Genomic DNA, 15,286 nt, shown 5'->3' with positions numbered 1-15,286 from the left:
TTTATATAACACTTTTTGAAATCGCTTATTATTACGCTTTTTTTTAACTGAACCTGAGCATCAGTAAATTAGTAGTTTTCTAAATATGGAATGTTCTTTTAGTTTAATTATGTTACTTGCTGTATAGTCCCACTTATGAATTTATCTATTTATTTCTATTTCATGCATTACTAGTAGGCATAATGAAAACAAGGATTCCTAGGCTCTGTAACTCGAAATCCTGACAAAACCTTCAGAGAGAAGACAATGAGAAGAAATGACAGTTTTGGAGATGGGAGGAAAACCCCAAAAGAAAATTTGGGGAAAACCCGCGGAGTCGTGTAGGGACTGAAAACCCAATCGTCATCTGGTCCGGGCAGGAATCAAACCCTGGCGATAACGATGTGTGGCGGAAATTTGAAAAGTGTGATCGGTCCGTATGATTCGCGGTCCGTCAAACTTGTCCAAGATGTTACCAGGACGATAGCGCTGCCACCAGGCGGAAAATAGAGTTAGGGTAAATCCAACATGGCCGCCTCCTTGTTTCTAAAATCTGTTCGGATTGGCCTAAAGTTTTTAACTTTTTTACTTTGAGTGATGGATGTACAGTATAAATTATTGATTTTTCAGATGAATAAAAACTTTGTTGTGTATAGTAATTTTTGCTAGTTTACAACTTGTGGGCGTGGCTTATTTACTACGCGTACGCGCAGGCTGTGTGTAAGGCGCGCGATCCAAAGAGTATAAATAGGGCAGATTTTTGTGAATTCGGGGTTCGGGTGATTTAGTTAACTGAGTTTGCATTTGTCGAGTTGTAGTACTGCTGATCTCTGAGACGTTGAGGAGTGGAGGAGCTGAGGAGCTAGTGAAAGAGCTAATAGGCACGTACAGAGCTGGTTTTAATGTTTACATTAGCGTGCAGATTCACTGGGGAGAAATAGTCATTATAAATTAAGTTAGGGAGGTTTGGAATTAAGAAGTTGAGGAGTAATTGGGGAGCTGAGGAGCCAGCTGAGGAGCCAGTTAAGGAGCTCTTAGGCACAAACGGAGCCAGGTTGTTATTCGCCTATTCGCTAGGGGAAAGTGGTTTACTTAAATCTTAATTTAAATTAGGGAGGGTTGGAATTAAGAAACTGAGGAGTAAGTGAGGAGCTGAGGAGCCAGCCGAGGAGCAGAGGAGCCAGTTAAGGAGTTGAGGAGCAGAGGAGCCAATTGAGGAGCTGAATTTGGAGGACACCTTGTAAGTCACTTATTATTGGAATGGAATAGCTGGATAAACTAATCTAAGGTCATCTAAGTTATCTCAGGAGCTAAGCAGATTCAAGAAACTACTGGCAGACCCGTCAGAGGCCTTGACTTAGCGAGACATTTGGACTGGCAGACGGAATTGTCTAGTCGTGTTTATATTTGGGAAACTACCGGCAGACGGAATTGCCTAACGTAGTGATATTTGTTTTTGAACAGGTTTTAGTATTTCTTAATCTGCGTCTAAAGTTCGTAGTCAAAATATATGACCCAGTGAAGAAGTTAAGTGAAGTGACAAACAGTCTAACTAGTTCCTAAGGACTGACTCAAGAAAGATACCCCTCAGGCAAATCTTCAGCACAACTAGAAAACTAGCAATTTAATTCAAAACTGAACAACAGTCAAAAGAACAATGCCAAGGATGAGCTTAAACTTAAATTAATTCAAAGCTGAGAAAATACAGTAAATGGCAGTGCACTTTGCACTGGTGAGGAACGAGTCTATGGGCCGAATCTCTGGAATTTATTTACCCGAAGGGGGGAGGAATACCTTTAAAGGATAGTGCTCTCTGCACTGGGAGGCAAAACAATCAGTCTCTAAGTTATTCCCTAAACTTTACTTATAAACTTAACAACGGGCAAATCCTATGCCCTTATAAAAACAATACGACAATAGGCAATTACGTCTGCCTGTTCAAAAACAAATATCACTACGTTAGGCAATTCCGTCTGCCGGTAGTTTCCCAAATATAAACACGACTAGACAATTCCGTCTGCCAGTCCAGTTTTGAACAGGTTTTAGTATTTCTTAATCTGCGTCTAAAGTTCGTAGTCAAAATATATGACCCAGTGAAGAAGTTAAGTGAAGTGACAAACAGTCTAACTAGTTCCTAAGGACTGACTCAAGAAAGATACCCCTCAGGCAAATCTTCAGCACAACTAGAAAACTAGCAATTTAATTCAAAACTGAACAACAGTCAAAAGAACAATGCCAAGGATGAGCTTAAACTTAAATTAATTCAAAGCTGAGAAAATACAGTAAATGGCAGTGCACTTTGCACTGGTGAGGAACGAGTCTATGGGCCGAATCTCTGGAATTTATTTACCCGAAGGGGGGAGGAATACCTTTAAAGGATAGTGCTCTCTGCACTGGGAGGCAAAACAATCAGTCTCTAAGTTATTCCCTAAACTTTACTTATAAACTTAACAACGGGCAAATCCTATGCCCTTATAAAAACAATACGACAATAGGCAATTACGTCTGCCTGTTCAAAAACAAATATCACTACGTTAGGCAATTCCGTCTGCCGGTAGTTTCCCAAATATAAACACGACTAGACAATTCCGTCTGCCAGTCCAAATGTCTCGCTAAGTCAAGGCCTCTGACGGGTCTGCCAGTAGTTTCTTGAATCTGCTTAGCTCCTGAGATAACTTAGATGACCTTAGATTAGTTTATCCAGCTATTCCATTCCAATAATAAGTGACTTACAAGGTGTCCTCCAAATTCAGCTCCTCAATTGGCTCCTCTGCTCCTCAACTCCTTAACTGGCTCCTCTGCTCCTCGGCTGGCTCCTCAGCTCCTCACTTACTCCTCAGTTTCTTAATTCCAACCCTCCCTAATTTAAATTAAGATTTAAGTAAACCACTTTCCCCTAGCGAATAGGCGAATAACAACCTGGCTCCGTTTGTGCCTAAGAGCTCCTTAACTGGCTCCTCAGCTGGCTCCTCAGCTCCCCAATTACTCCTCAACTTCTTAATTCCAAACCTCCCTAACTTAATTTATAATGACTATTTCTCCCCAGTGAATCTGCACGCTAATGTAAACATTAAAACCAGCTCTGTACGTGCCTATTAGCTCTTTCACTAGCTCCTCAGCTCCTCCACTCCTCAACGTCTCAGAGATCAGCAGTACTACAACTCGACAAATGCAAACTCAGTTAACTAAATCACCCGAACCCCGAATTCACAAAAATCTGCCCTATTTATACTCTTTGGATCGCGCGCCTTACACACAGCCTGCGCGTACGCGTAGTAAATAAGCCACGCCCACAAGTTGTAAACTAGCAAAAATTACTATACACAACAAAGTTTTTATTCATCTGAAAAATCAATAATTTATACTGTACATCCATCACTCAAAGTAAAAAAGTTAAAAACTTTAGGCCAATCCGAACAGATTTTAGAAACAAGGAGGCGGCCATGTTGGATTTACCCTAACTCTATTTTTAGCACACACAAACACATGGCAATGGCAGTGCATGAAAACAGCTGACGGTTGGTGAATACTAGCGATAAAATAAGTCATCAAACAGTTATAAAAGTGGATGGAACCTAATAAAAAGTTACCCAGGCGTACAGGTGAGTCTAAGAAAATGACCAGAGTGGCATTTTCGTCACAGATGGAAGGCGAGGAAAGAAACCACTGCGCTATTGAACCTGTCACAACTCGAATGGACTTTTAAAAATAACTATTCCCCGTACATTCTTTGACTACAGACCATGCATTAACCCAGGGGGCGTGGGTTTGATTCCTTCCGGAGCAAACCTGTGAAAATTTGTTCTGTTTAAAAAAAATAATAACACATCTTTCATAGGCCCCTGGAAAGCAATGAGCAGTGCAAAGGATGTTTTCTTCATTGATGAAGACACATGTTAAATTTCAAGTTGAAACGGAGATTAAATACGCAGGTAAACATTGTTGGTAGATTTCTGCAAAAACAGATTTAAAAAACACATCTGTAATTCTGAGGACATTGGTTTGTATTGATCTCTTACAGGTTTACTATACCATGGTAGAGGCACAGGCCCAGGGCCAGGAGCCTGCAGAGTGCCTGCCCAACACAAACTGTCGTGTGGGCGACCTCACCCCGTACATGAACTACCAATTCCAGGTGGCGGTCCGAAATGGTCAACGTGAGGGCGAAAAGTCGGCTCCTGTCTCATTTCAGATGCCTGAAGGAGGTAAATAATATGTACTGACCAAATTGGTGTGCATCGATGTTTTATTGAATCATTGAATACCTGTGGTTTAAGAAGGTAAATTGCCAATTTTAATGAGCACATAAATTGTGTCATCAAAGGCAGAAGCATCAGTGTGATAGCCGAGTGCAAAAAAAAACTTTGCAAACTTTTGCTTGTTTTGGACCGAGATAGATTATCCTTTTTGTACTTGATATCGTTTAATTCAAAACCATTGATCATTGAGCTCAAGTGGCTTAATTTCTGGTTTCAAATCTCAAGGACAAAAATACTGTACAGTGAGTTATCAATTGACTTCACAGCGTTTGCTCCCTCAGATGTAAAACAATAACACAGAAGATGTAACTGTTGAAAAAAGTGAATTTGAACTGTTAAAAGGGGGGAAAAAGCAAAGGGGTGTTCCATGATTGTGTACAAGTCACAGGCAATTTATTTCGCAGTGCAATCTAACCCCACGTCTGTTTTATTCACTCTGTAGAGTCTGGACCTGTATTTGGTATGTCTATTGTCCCACTGTCTGACCGCATCCTGGTGAAGTGGGGCAAGCCGGCTTCCCCCAACGGTGTCATCAACGGATACTACCTCAGCTTCAACCCCTGTAAGTATTGGGGCTGCTCCGCTCTATCCAGTCTTCGGATTCAGGCACCTCTGTAACGTAAATTTAAGCAGCTGGGCAGTGAAATGACAATTGATTTCTCAAAACTTGGTGCTGACGTAACAACAGTTTTAGTCGGCTGTTCTTGAATGATTTCTGTTCGGTCACAAAATAGTCGATGAACATTCTGTCACAGTTGAAACAGGAATTCATTTCCCTCCAAACATGAAAGTGCAATCTTACTGCATCAACCTTAATAGGTTAAGCAATAGCAGGCTCCACAGTGCCTGCTACTAAAATATAGGTTTTCCCGGTCAATATCCGAATTTTTCGAATCATTTTCATTATCAGCCATTCAGTTTCGCTTGAGTTTTGCACATGCGATCAAATTGGGATTTCTTTTTCATTTTGGGGCATCCAATTTCATTTTTAGGCAGCCAAGATTTTGCACTGAATGTTCGTTTTCGTTGTGGGGCACTTTTTTTTGTTTTGGTGCATTCAAGACTTACCTTGTAGCATTCTTAAATTAAGTCTTTGCTACCTTTTGACGGTTGACTCATTCAAATTAGCGAACGTCGGTGCGCTTATCGCGTATTACCATGCTTTTCGTTTCTTATTCGTTTTGGGGCAATTGCTTTCATTGTTTGGGCATTCCAATTAATTAGATGTTTTAATGATACATTTTCCCATTTTGCCTCGATTTTAATTTTTCCCATAAAAATCTTGGTGACTGCAAAATTTACAATGCAACTAGTTAACTGATATGAGGGATACAATATGTACCAAAATAATGAAATGAAAATGGCTAAGATAATCTCTTTTCTACATGTTTAAACGTTTGATCAAGGGGCTTCTTTTAACGTTGACGAGTTCTTGACGTGAAAGACATCGGGGCATGTATGTTTGGCAATGGTTGTACCATCGGTGACACTTCTCTTGGGTGATTTCTTAAAGATTTCTTCCGTGTGTCTGATCGAACACTAATTTAAAGGGCAAATGCAAATACACAACTTGTATTTTCAAGTTTCAAATTTTTCCATTTTGAAGGGTAGTTTTTGGTGCCTTCTCCCTTTTTATGCTGATACAAAGTTCCATATTCATGAGCAAAACTTCGATGTCATTCTGGGCAGATAAATGTAAACAGGCTATTTCAGCACACAAAGTTGCTAGAATTTTGGATATTTTGCTGCCATAAATTTCTTTTCTTTGATGATTTTTTGTTGTGTCAGTACATGTCAGTAAGCTAATGAGCAAACATTTTTCAGTAATGGTTTCAATTAGCAAATTTTGGCTGAAGAATTTGAAAGAAAACCCCACAACTGAACAGTGTCTACCTGAACTCGCATCACAGCAACAGCGGGCTCAGTAATTCGGAAAAGCATGGAAACTTGTAAATGATAAAGACGTGCGCTTTGCAATAAAAATAACCAATAACGGATGTCAAAATATATAGTTTTTATACATTTCAGAGGAGTAGAAAGTTGCGCAAAATATATTCCTGAGATAAAGTAATTGCACGGCCCCTTTATAAGAAAGAGAGGTGTGCATTTACGGATTGAAGACATCAGATATGATTTACGCCGAGATAATTCAAAGTTTTACGTGTACGAAGTCTTAAACATGCTTGACAAAATGTGAAACATGTTTGCCCATTAATGAAAATGAATGCACGATCAACCCCTTGCTAGTGATTCAGACGAAACTGAATGAACAACGCGATACTTTTAATTTGAATCCATCTTTTACAGGGACGAGTGAAGCTAAAATGCGATAGATTGCTCGGATAGTGAAATTGAATGATTCTTTTTGATTGTTGAATGGCGATGTGCATGATCTTTCAATTTCAATCTAAATGGAATGAGCCAGGCGCTAAATTGAATGAAAACTTGGTGAAATTGGCCGGGGAAACCTATACTATGTTCCTCATTTATATAGGTTTTCCCGGCAAATTTCCTAAAATGTTCGTTCACTTCTGAAAATCGGTCATTTATTTTCGTCTGAATTTGAATGCACGTCTTTAATCCCATTTCAATCTAACGAAAGTTCCGTCGTTTTCATTGTCCGTGCAATCGGTTTTGAGAAACAGACGGCCAATTACGTTACCTGTGCATTCATTTTGCTAGCGAACCTTTTCTAAATCGATTTCAGGTACAGCTAATTTAATTGACAGTTTAATAGTAAAAAAGAAGCCCTAATTGTATCTGAAATACAATGGTGCATATTTGAAATCGCACTCTAGAAGTGAAAAAGAAGTGTTGGAAATAAATCTGAATGGACATAAACGAAAAGTGCTGCTCAATTACTTAATTGATTGAACTGAAATGGAATCGAATGCTCTGATATCGAAAATGAAACTTGTGTTCAGAGCGATTCAGACGAAAATGAATGACCGATTTTCAGAAGTGAATGAACGTTTTAGGAAATTGGCCTGGAAAAACTATACTTCTGTTTATTTACTTATTTCTAGTAATGAAAGAAGGATTCCTCAAAAGCGCCCATGGCATTTAAGCTTGCGAGCCCAAAGAAACATGTCGAGAGAAGATAATGAGAAGAATTACAATTTTAGAGGGGGAGGAAAACCCCAGAACAAATATTCTGGAGAAAACCCACGGAATCCGTTAGGGACTGACACCCTATGCACACGTTGGCCTAGGCGGGATGCGAACCCGGGTCACAGCGGTGGAAGACGAGCAAAGTACCGCTATGCCAACCTGACTCTTCTGTTTGTGAAAATGTCTCACATGTAAAAGTGTCCTCATAGAGATCGCCTTTAAAGAGGCAAGTTAAGGCATCCACAAAAATTGATTATTACCAATAACCTTTCTTTCTCTCTGTGACTGTAGTCGATTGGATTGATTTGGGAGAGGAGACCAGAGTTCCCATTGGGGACCCAGAGGCCGATTCCTACAAGGTGGAGTCCGCACAGCCCGACACCAACTACCGCATCTCAATCTACGCCACCAACGGGTATGGCCTCGGCCAAGCGAACACCCAGGAGGTCACGACGCGAGTTGGTGGAGGTAGGTGGAATCAGAGAGTTATGATCTTCAGACCATTTTTTGTACCAGTCACAAATCTTCTTTCGCAAGTCCAGTCGCCGGTTACAGGTGATGAGCAATAACAAAGGAATGCCAATAGTCACAGTTCATTTGGATAACTTGTGAATTCACTGGAAGACACATGATGGACTCTTCTTCTTTTTCTATTTGTGATTTTACAGTGCCACCCAAGCCTCTTTTCGCTGATGCCCAGATCGCGCCCGGAAGGACGTACATTAACGTGACCTTTATCCAAAAGGACGAGGGCGCCGCAGCCAACGAGTTCTACGTTTTGTACAAGGAAGCACGTAAGACTCTTTTAATTGTCTGGTACAATAACCCTAGAAAATTGACTGTTGTCGATGTTAGTGCGTGCGCTGTAACAAAATTCTACTGTATTTTATAGTTAAGGTCATATCACAGTAGTGAACCAATTAAAACCAAAAGAAAACAAGGTGCGATGGTATTTCTTGGTGTTATTTGTTGTTTTTTCTCTCTCTCCCCTCTCTCTCTCTCTCTCTCTACTCCTAAGACGACGAAAATGCGGACTTTGCGGAGACTCAGCGCGTGGACCTGCTAGATGGAAACACGACCACGGTTCCTGGCCTGGAGCCTGGCACAGAGTACACCCTGCGGATTGTGGCTGTCAATGATCAAGGAGAGGTAGCCGGAAACGACGAAAAGGCCAGGACAATTGCAGACGGTAAAAGCATGTGGCATATGCAGCTGTTTCGGCAAGTCCGCCGAAAAAGCTCTGGTTTTCCTTCAGACTATATTCTTTTGAGCTGTTCGGACACTCTTGATAAAATTTAGGGTTTTGTTTCTTTCCGCATAGTTGGGGAAAAGTCTTTGTTTTTGTTCTTTTGAGCGATTGCGAACTTTAAGACACTTTCCCTAATGCATGAACACAATATACTTGTCAGTTGTGCCACATTCAGAACAAACAGCCAAGTCGTAGACAGACTGAAGTGGTTTATGAGGGAAATCTAGTGTTAAGAGGACAAAAAATACGACAATATACATTACTACACCTCATAAATATTCATGATCAAATTGAAGCGCGTCATTGGCAGATTCCGCCGCGCGTCCGGGAAGTAAAAATGATACGCGCCCAGGTGACATCATCCCGGTGAGTATCCCCTTGCTGCCGTGCGGTAGTTTTTCTGGTAGCACCAAAAATTCACTTGGAACTCGCCTCGTATAGAACATGTAAAAAATGTAGTATGTGGCATGAAATCTTTACGGAACCAGTCTGTTGTTGTAGTCCTTGTAACTACTGCAGTAAAGACAAATTAAAGAGTGATGGCACCAGGCTTTTTCATAGACTGACGAAGAACTTGAATATCTTGTACTGAATAAAAATTCAAAATCTACGAAGGCCATTATAAACAAGGCAGTGAGGCCACTAAAAAGGCAGTGAGGCTACTGGAAAGTAGTTGGAAAACTGGTCCCTCGGTGTAGGTCAGCTTGACTACCTCCCTCCGCGTCGGGATGTAGTCAAGCTGACCTACACCTCGAGACCAGTTATTCCCACTACTTCCCCTCAAACCATGTTGTATTTGTATAATACGCCCTATGCACGCCAATGCACTTGGTGCCGGGATAGGGGTTCCGTTGGGTTGGTTTTGACCAAGCCAAAACATGATGCGCCTAAGAAACTCGCATTTTCAACCTTCAACCACTTTTCCAGATTGATACAAAAGCGGGTGTCATTAGGATTCAGAGAAGTCAACTTCAGGTCTGAAAAGCCATTTTGGAACAATCAAACAATCCTGACACTAATCTGACCACAATTACTACAGAAATTCTAAACTTCTTATATTTCAGTGCTTTTTCATACATCGATTCTTCCGCACCCCCACTTTTGCACGTATCCGATCAACTTCCAATTTGGCATGCTCTTATACCACCATCTGAATATGTGCCGCGAATCATGACGTCACGATGACATCATCGCTGGTCACGTGACACACCCGTAAAGTTGCATTCTTTTCAGGCCAGTATCTCCTGACCTGTCCCATTGGGTTGAATCTTTGCATGTTTCTATACTTGGCTGTGTTATATGCGACATTTGAGGTGACCTTATAATTACGTCATCATACAGTTTTATATGAATTTTTTTCTTGAATTGTTTTTCCGTATCGCACGAATGCAACTAATTTATGTGTTTAGAAATAGGTGTGTACAATCATACATACTTGTGTGACTTCACAATGATGTCATTAATAATGTCATTTTTTGCAATTTTATAGTCAAGTTCATCCGAATTTCAATGCGAAATTTACAGTTTTTTTTCTTTTCTGATGGTCACTTTTGACATAAAATAAATCATATTCTAATGAGACTTTATAATAACAACAACCCTATGGTAAAATTATTTCTCAAAATGTGACAACATCATGACATTATAAGGTGTCAAGTTACATTACATTAAAGGTCATTTTTCGAAGCACAATATCTACAAGAGCGGTTGAGTTCATGCGTGGTATGTACACAGACAGGGGTGTGTTATTTAAGAAAATGGAAGTGAGGTCACATTACATTAGAGGTGCTGTTTTGAAGCCCTCAAGGACGACAGGTGCAATTGGGTTGATACTTGGAATGTACATGACGGTAATGTGCTATAATATGGAAATTGTGATAATGTCATGATGACATCACCAGGTGTTTGTTACAAGATGATATTTTTAATGAATTTTTCTTTTTCTTAGCATATTCAATAGATTAATATCAATTCTGGTTTTTCGTCTTCGTTCTATCCATAGACTTTGTAATTCATTGTTCTTGACAGCACTTTTGGCAATAATTACTGTCAAATATCACTCAAAGTTAATATAGGCAAAGACCTCAGAGCAAAATCGTGTCTCGACAAGTGACGTCATGATGACGTCACCCTGCGTGCATAATTCAATGACCTACATCCGGAGAACTGTAGGTCCGATTGGGTTGAAATTTGGTATGTATGTATACCGGGATGTGTTATAGGTAAATATTGAGGTGACGTCATGATGACGTCGTCGTGGGTCATATAAAGTTATCTTAAATGTGCACCAGTATGTGCTATATCTAGAGAATTACAAGACATTACAAGACTTAGACTCATGGACCTTTGTCGGTACACGAAATTGAACCCGAATTTGCCTGACTGCACATGGACGAAAAAAGGTATGAACTCATAAAACATCATGATGCAGAAAATCCCTATGTTCTGTTCATTGAACAGACATAGACATGTAGTCTTTCGTTTGTGCTGTTGAAAAGCATTACATTTACAAACCGGGTGAGTCAAAAAAGGAAACCCAAATGCCGCCCTCTATTTTCTAAAGATGTTCCGCATGTAGCACTTTTCTGATCTAGGATGTGAAAGCCCCATTAAAAAGAAACTTTCTTTTTCACCTTCAATTTCGCCCTCTTCCAGACGCAAAAATATCTTCTTCAGTGAAGCTTTTGATCTCATTCAAAAAAGAATCATTCAAATCACTCATATACTTTTTTACTTACATAATGTTGTACACAAACAGATTTATAAACGTTCGTCCACGGCATCATATTTTAGCATTTTTAAAGGTAAAATGGTGATTATTTTCCAGGCCACATACGAATGCCGTGCGCGTACCGCTTCAAATGGTCCCCAATGATACACTTCGCTGTGCAAGTATAAAATTATATAGATAGGGGCGCCGACAGACGAAATACTACTGTCTATAGTGAATGGTCCTCAAGTCTAACATTTTCCCAAAACCTTACTCTGCCCATTGCGAGGATGACCCACAACCAGTGACCCCACAGTGCTGCAGCGAGCGACATTAAGTCAGGCCCGGATTACCCAGTAGGCACAGTAGGCACTGTGCCTCAGGCCAACAAAAATGTTGGGGGCTTACGAAAAATTGGGGGCCTACAATAATACCGCAGTGTGCCATAAAACACATATAGGCCTACCCACACCACACCCACGAGCAGAGGGTCTCTCTCCAAGTTTTCGATTTCACCAACTGACGCTGTATTACATGCAGGCCCTACGTATACAATTAATCGTTCTAAAGCAGGTGCTAACTGCGAACTAAGGGCGTCGATCGGTCAGAGCGGGGGGACATGTTGTTCCCCCAATTATTTTCTTCCCTGATTAAATAATTGTAGTCTACAGGGTGAGTCAAAAAAACCGAAACTCAAATGTCGGAATATTGTTTTAGTGAAGTTCTGCATGTAACACCTTCAAAATTCAGAATATGAAAGACCAATTCATAAGCTTTCTTTTAGTACAAGAATCATTCAGATCGCTTATGTAGTTTTTAAGTTACGGAATTATAAACACAACCACCGTTTTAAAGTTCTGTCCATGGATCACAAAAAAATGTGTGATTTGGTTTCGTTTTGCTGAATGAACACTTACCTTCTTGTGATTGGTCGACAGAACTTCAAAACGGTGGTTGTGCTTAAAATTCCGTAACTTCAAAAGTACATAAGTGATTTGAATGATTTTTGTGCTAAAAGAAAGCTTTTGGATTGGGACTTCATATCCTAGATTTTGAAAGTGCTACATGCAGAAATTCACTAAAAACAATAGTCCCAACATTTGGGTTTCGCTTTTTTTTTACTCGCCCTGTACTTGATTCTGTAGCTCAGAATAGCCGATTCAATGGCTCCCAACTCATTAATGATGTTTAAATGATGATATTTTGCTAAAACCTTGCAAGTAGTCAGAAATTACGTCACATTGAGAACCTCTAGAATCATTTTAACCCCACGCTGTTTAAGCTTCGCACGCTAATTAGTTCTCATCAGGATACACATGTTTGCATGAACATCCCCCTCCCCACTTGTGAGTTTGATGCCCTTGGTGCGAGCAGGCTTTTACAGCTAGGACCTATATCAGTTTGGCATGGCTTGATTTGTACAGTGCTTTGTACGCTGAATAGGGGTCGGTGGCTTGGGCGGAATAGGGCCTACGGAACACTGGTGCTGGGCTTACAAAACACTTAATCCGGGCCTGCATTAAGTCTTCATTTTATAGTGAGGTACCTTTACTGAAAAAATCTGACACGGTGGACAAAAGCACCATTTGTTCACCAAAGCATCTCCATGGTATACCTTTTCGAGAAAAAAAAGACGGACGCAAAAAATTGAATGATGGGAAGGGCAATATATGACGTCATTATGACGTCATCAGCTAATTATTACATGAAATAAATATGAATTGATAATATCTTTAGAACTACAAACATCACAACAACAAATGTGGCATCAAATGAAAGGGAACAACAAGATTTTTCATTTGAGTGGTATGTCAGTGGGATGGAATGTAGTACAGGGTGTTTTTTGGCCAAAAAGCCCTATTTTGGTAAAAGAAAATGGTGCTAAAATCATGGATTGGGGTAATCATTTTGGCACCTTGTTTTAACATGCAAACCGTGAGTGGTATTGTGAGTTTTTGTTCTTAGGTCAGAGAGAATGGTTCAAATACTATGCCAAGAGAGTTTTCGTAATTGATTATCGGTATCTTAAATGTTGAAACTTATTCCAAAGATAGGCGGACAAAAAAACGTAATATAAGTTACAGTCGGGTGCCCATCCGAGTGTATTTCAGTTATAGGTTAATCACGTGTTACGATGTGGAGCTTGAAGGGGTTGGGCAGTCTGCCGAGTGTATCTGCGATCACCATCATAGCACCAGGTTTGTAGACATCGTCGAAGTCGCATCCTTGTAGCTTAATAAAACGCTGCAAGCGGGGTGGTGCACTGGCTAGGATTTTGCGCCAGATCGTAACCAATGGTTTTAATGGTCAGTGACGACAATGAAGTTGCAGCCGAATGAAGTTGCAGCAGTGACACAGCTTCCTCTCGATATTCGAGAATATGCTCTTGGCAGAGGGTCTATAGGCTCTTTAAGGAAAATGCGATCGGTTTACCTTCATGGCTGATGCCCAATCCTCTTTCAGATGTATCTACTTTGAGGAAGGTTTTTTTATACCAGTGGGTCGGAGAATCGTAGCCAGGACTGAGTTGAGATGGAGTGTTTCAGGGTTATAAAAGAAGTTTGATGGTCCTCTTGCCAGAGAAATGGTACATCTTTTCGAAGAAGATCACAGAAGGGAGCAACTTTGTCTACGCAATGTAGGGTGTAGTGTGAGACAATGTTGACTTTAAAGGAACCAGCGGTTTCCATCAGGGCGATGAGGCGTTCGGTGCTCGTCATGCTCTCCAAGGGACACCGAATACTGCAATGTCGTTGCGGTGATTGTTCCAACGCATCAAGGCATCTAGCTTATTTCGCCATCAATATTTTTGGAACTATTGTCTTGGCTTACTGGTAAGCCGATGAGTGGGCGACGAAAGCTGTTACAACCAAATTGTATGTTGTCAGCTCTTCAGACTGCTCTAGATGAGCAGACCAATACCCTGCTTTTGACGTCTAGCTTGGAGAAGAACCTTTCCAGCGCAAAGTCTGGCTTGAGCTACTCAAGAGTGGGGATCTGTAGAAAACATTATGTGTTTAGCTGCTTGGGATCCGGACACACCCTGAATGGGCCGTCTTTTTTGGCAGTTGCTGTGATTGAGCTGCACCCGTCCGTGTGATGGGAGACTTTTCGTATGACCCAGCCTTTCTCCATCTTTTTCAGCTCGGCCTGCGGTTTTGGTTTGACATGAAAGCTGTACCTACGTGGCGGATTTATGTGGGACAGAGTATCTGGCTTGAGGCGTCTAAGTCGTCGAAGGTATTAAACTGCGTTGGGAGCCGGTCCTTCAGGCAGCGGCAGCGGAACGGGTTTGAAACTAGGGGGGGGGGGGCATCACCGAAAAGGGGCACTTGCTCAGCATTGCTTTTTTTGCACATCCGAGCTGAAAGGTCGACACGTGTTTTTCACCGGACATTGGCCTCCGTAAAATCAAATGGGGGAGGGGGGGGGCTGGAACCTGTGAACTATGCATTATGTGCCCATTTTCAGAGCGTATTGTATTCATTTTGGGGCTTGGTTTTCATATTCGTCGTTTATATCAAAATCATCTATTGGGAAATGGTTACTTCTAAGAAATAGTAAGATACTTTGAGGCCATTTTTTTAGCTCGAGGGGACACTTTTATTCTCTCATGTAAATGAGGTTTTTTGACCCAAAAAGTGTTTTTTTTTTGCCCCCAAAACCACCCTTTACTACATTCCATCCCACTGACATACCACTCAAATGAAAGATCTTGTTGTTCCCTTTCATTTGATGCCACATTTGTTGTTGTGATGTTGGTAGTTCTGAAGATATTATCAATTTATATTTATTTCATGTAATAATTAGCTGATAAGTCATAATGACGTCATATATTGCCCTTCCCATCATCCAATTTTTTGCGTCCGTCTTTTTTTTCGAAAAGGTATACCATGGAGATGCTTTGGTGAAAAAATTGTGCTTTGGTGAAAAAATTGTGCTTTTGTCCACCGTGTACCGATCCTTGGCATTTTTGTC

The 15,286-nt window shown here is 40.7% G+C and overlaps 1 protein-coding gene across 1 annotated transcript in view; it reads left to right on the top strand.

Annotated features, from left to right (window-relative positions):
* The window catches only part of LOC119726531 (neuronal cell adhesion molecule-like), a 90,870-nt gene that overhangs the window by 51,471 nt on the left and 24,113 nt on the right, over positions 1-15,286 (top strand). The window contains exons 15-19 of the mRNA XM_038198260.1: positions 4,001-4,184; positions 4,681-4,800; positions 7,641-7,817; positions 8,018-8,143; positions 8,368-8,538. Coding sequence (XP_038054188.1) covers positions 4,001-4,184; positions 4,681-4,800; positions 7,641-7,817; positions 8,018-8,143; positions 8,368-8,538 — 778 coding nt within the window. The remainder of the gene's footprint in view (positions 1-4,000; positions 4,185-4,680; positions 4,801-7,640; positions 7,818-8,017; positions 8,144-8,367; positions 8,539-15,286) is intronic.

This window comes from Patiria miniata, unplaced genomic scaffold (assembly GCF_015706575.1).
Source record: "Patiria miniata isolate m_02_andy unplaced genomic scaffold, ASM1570657v1 HiC_scaffold_2, whole genome shotgun sequence".
Taxonomy (NCBI): domain Eukaryota; kingdom Metazoa; phylum Echinodermata; class Asteroidea; order Valvatida; family Asterinidae; genus Patiria; species Patiria miniata.
This window is presented reverse-complemented; position numbering and strand designations above follow the sequence as displayed.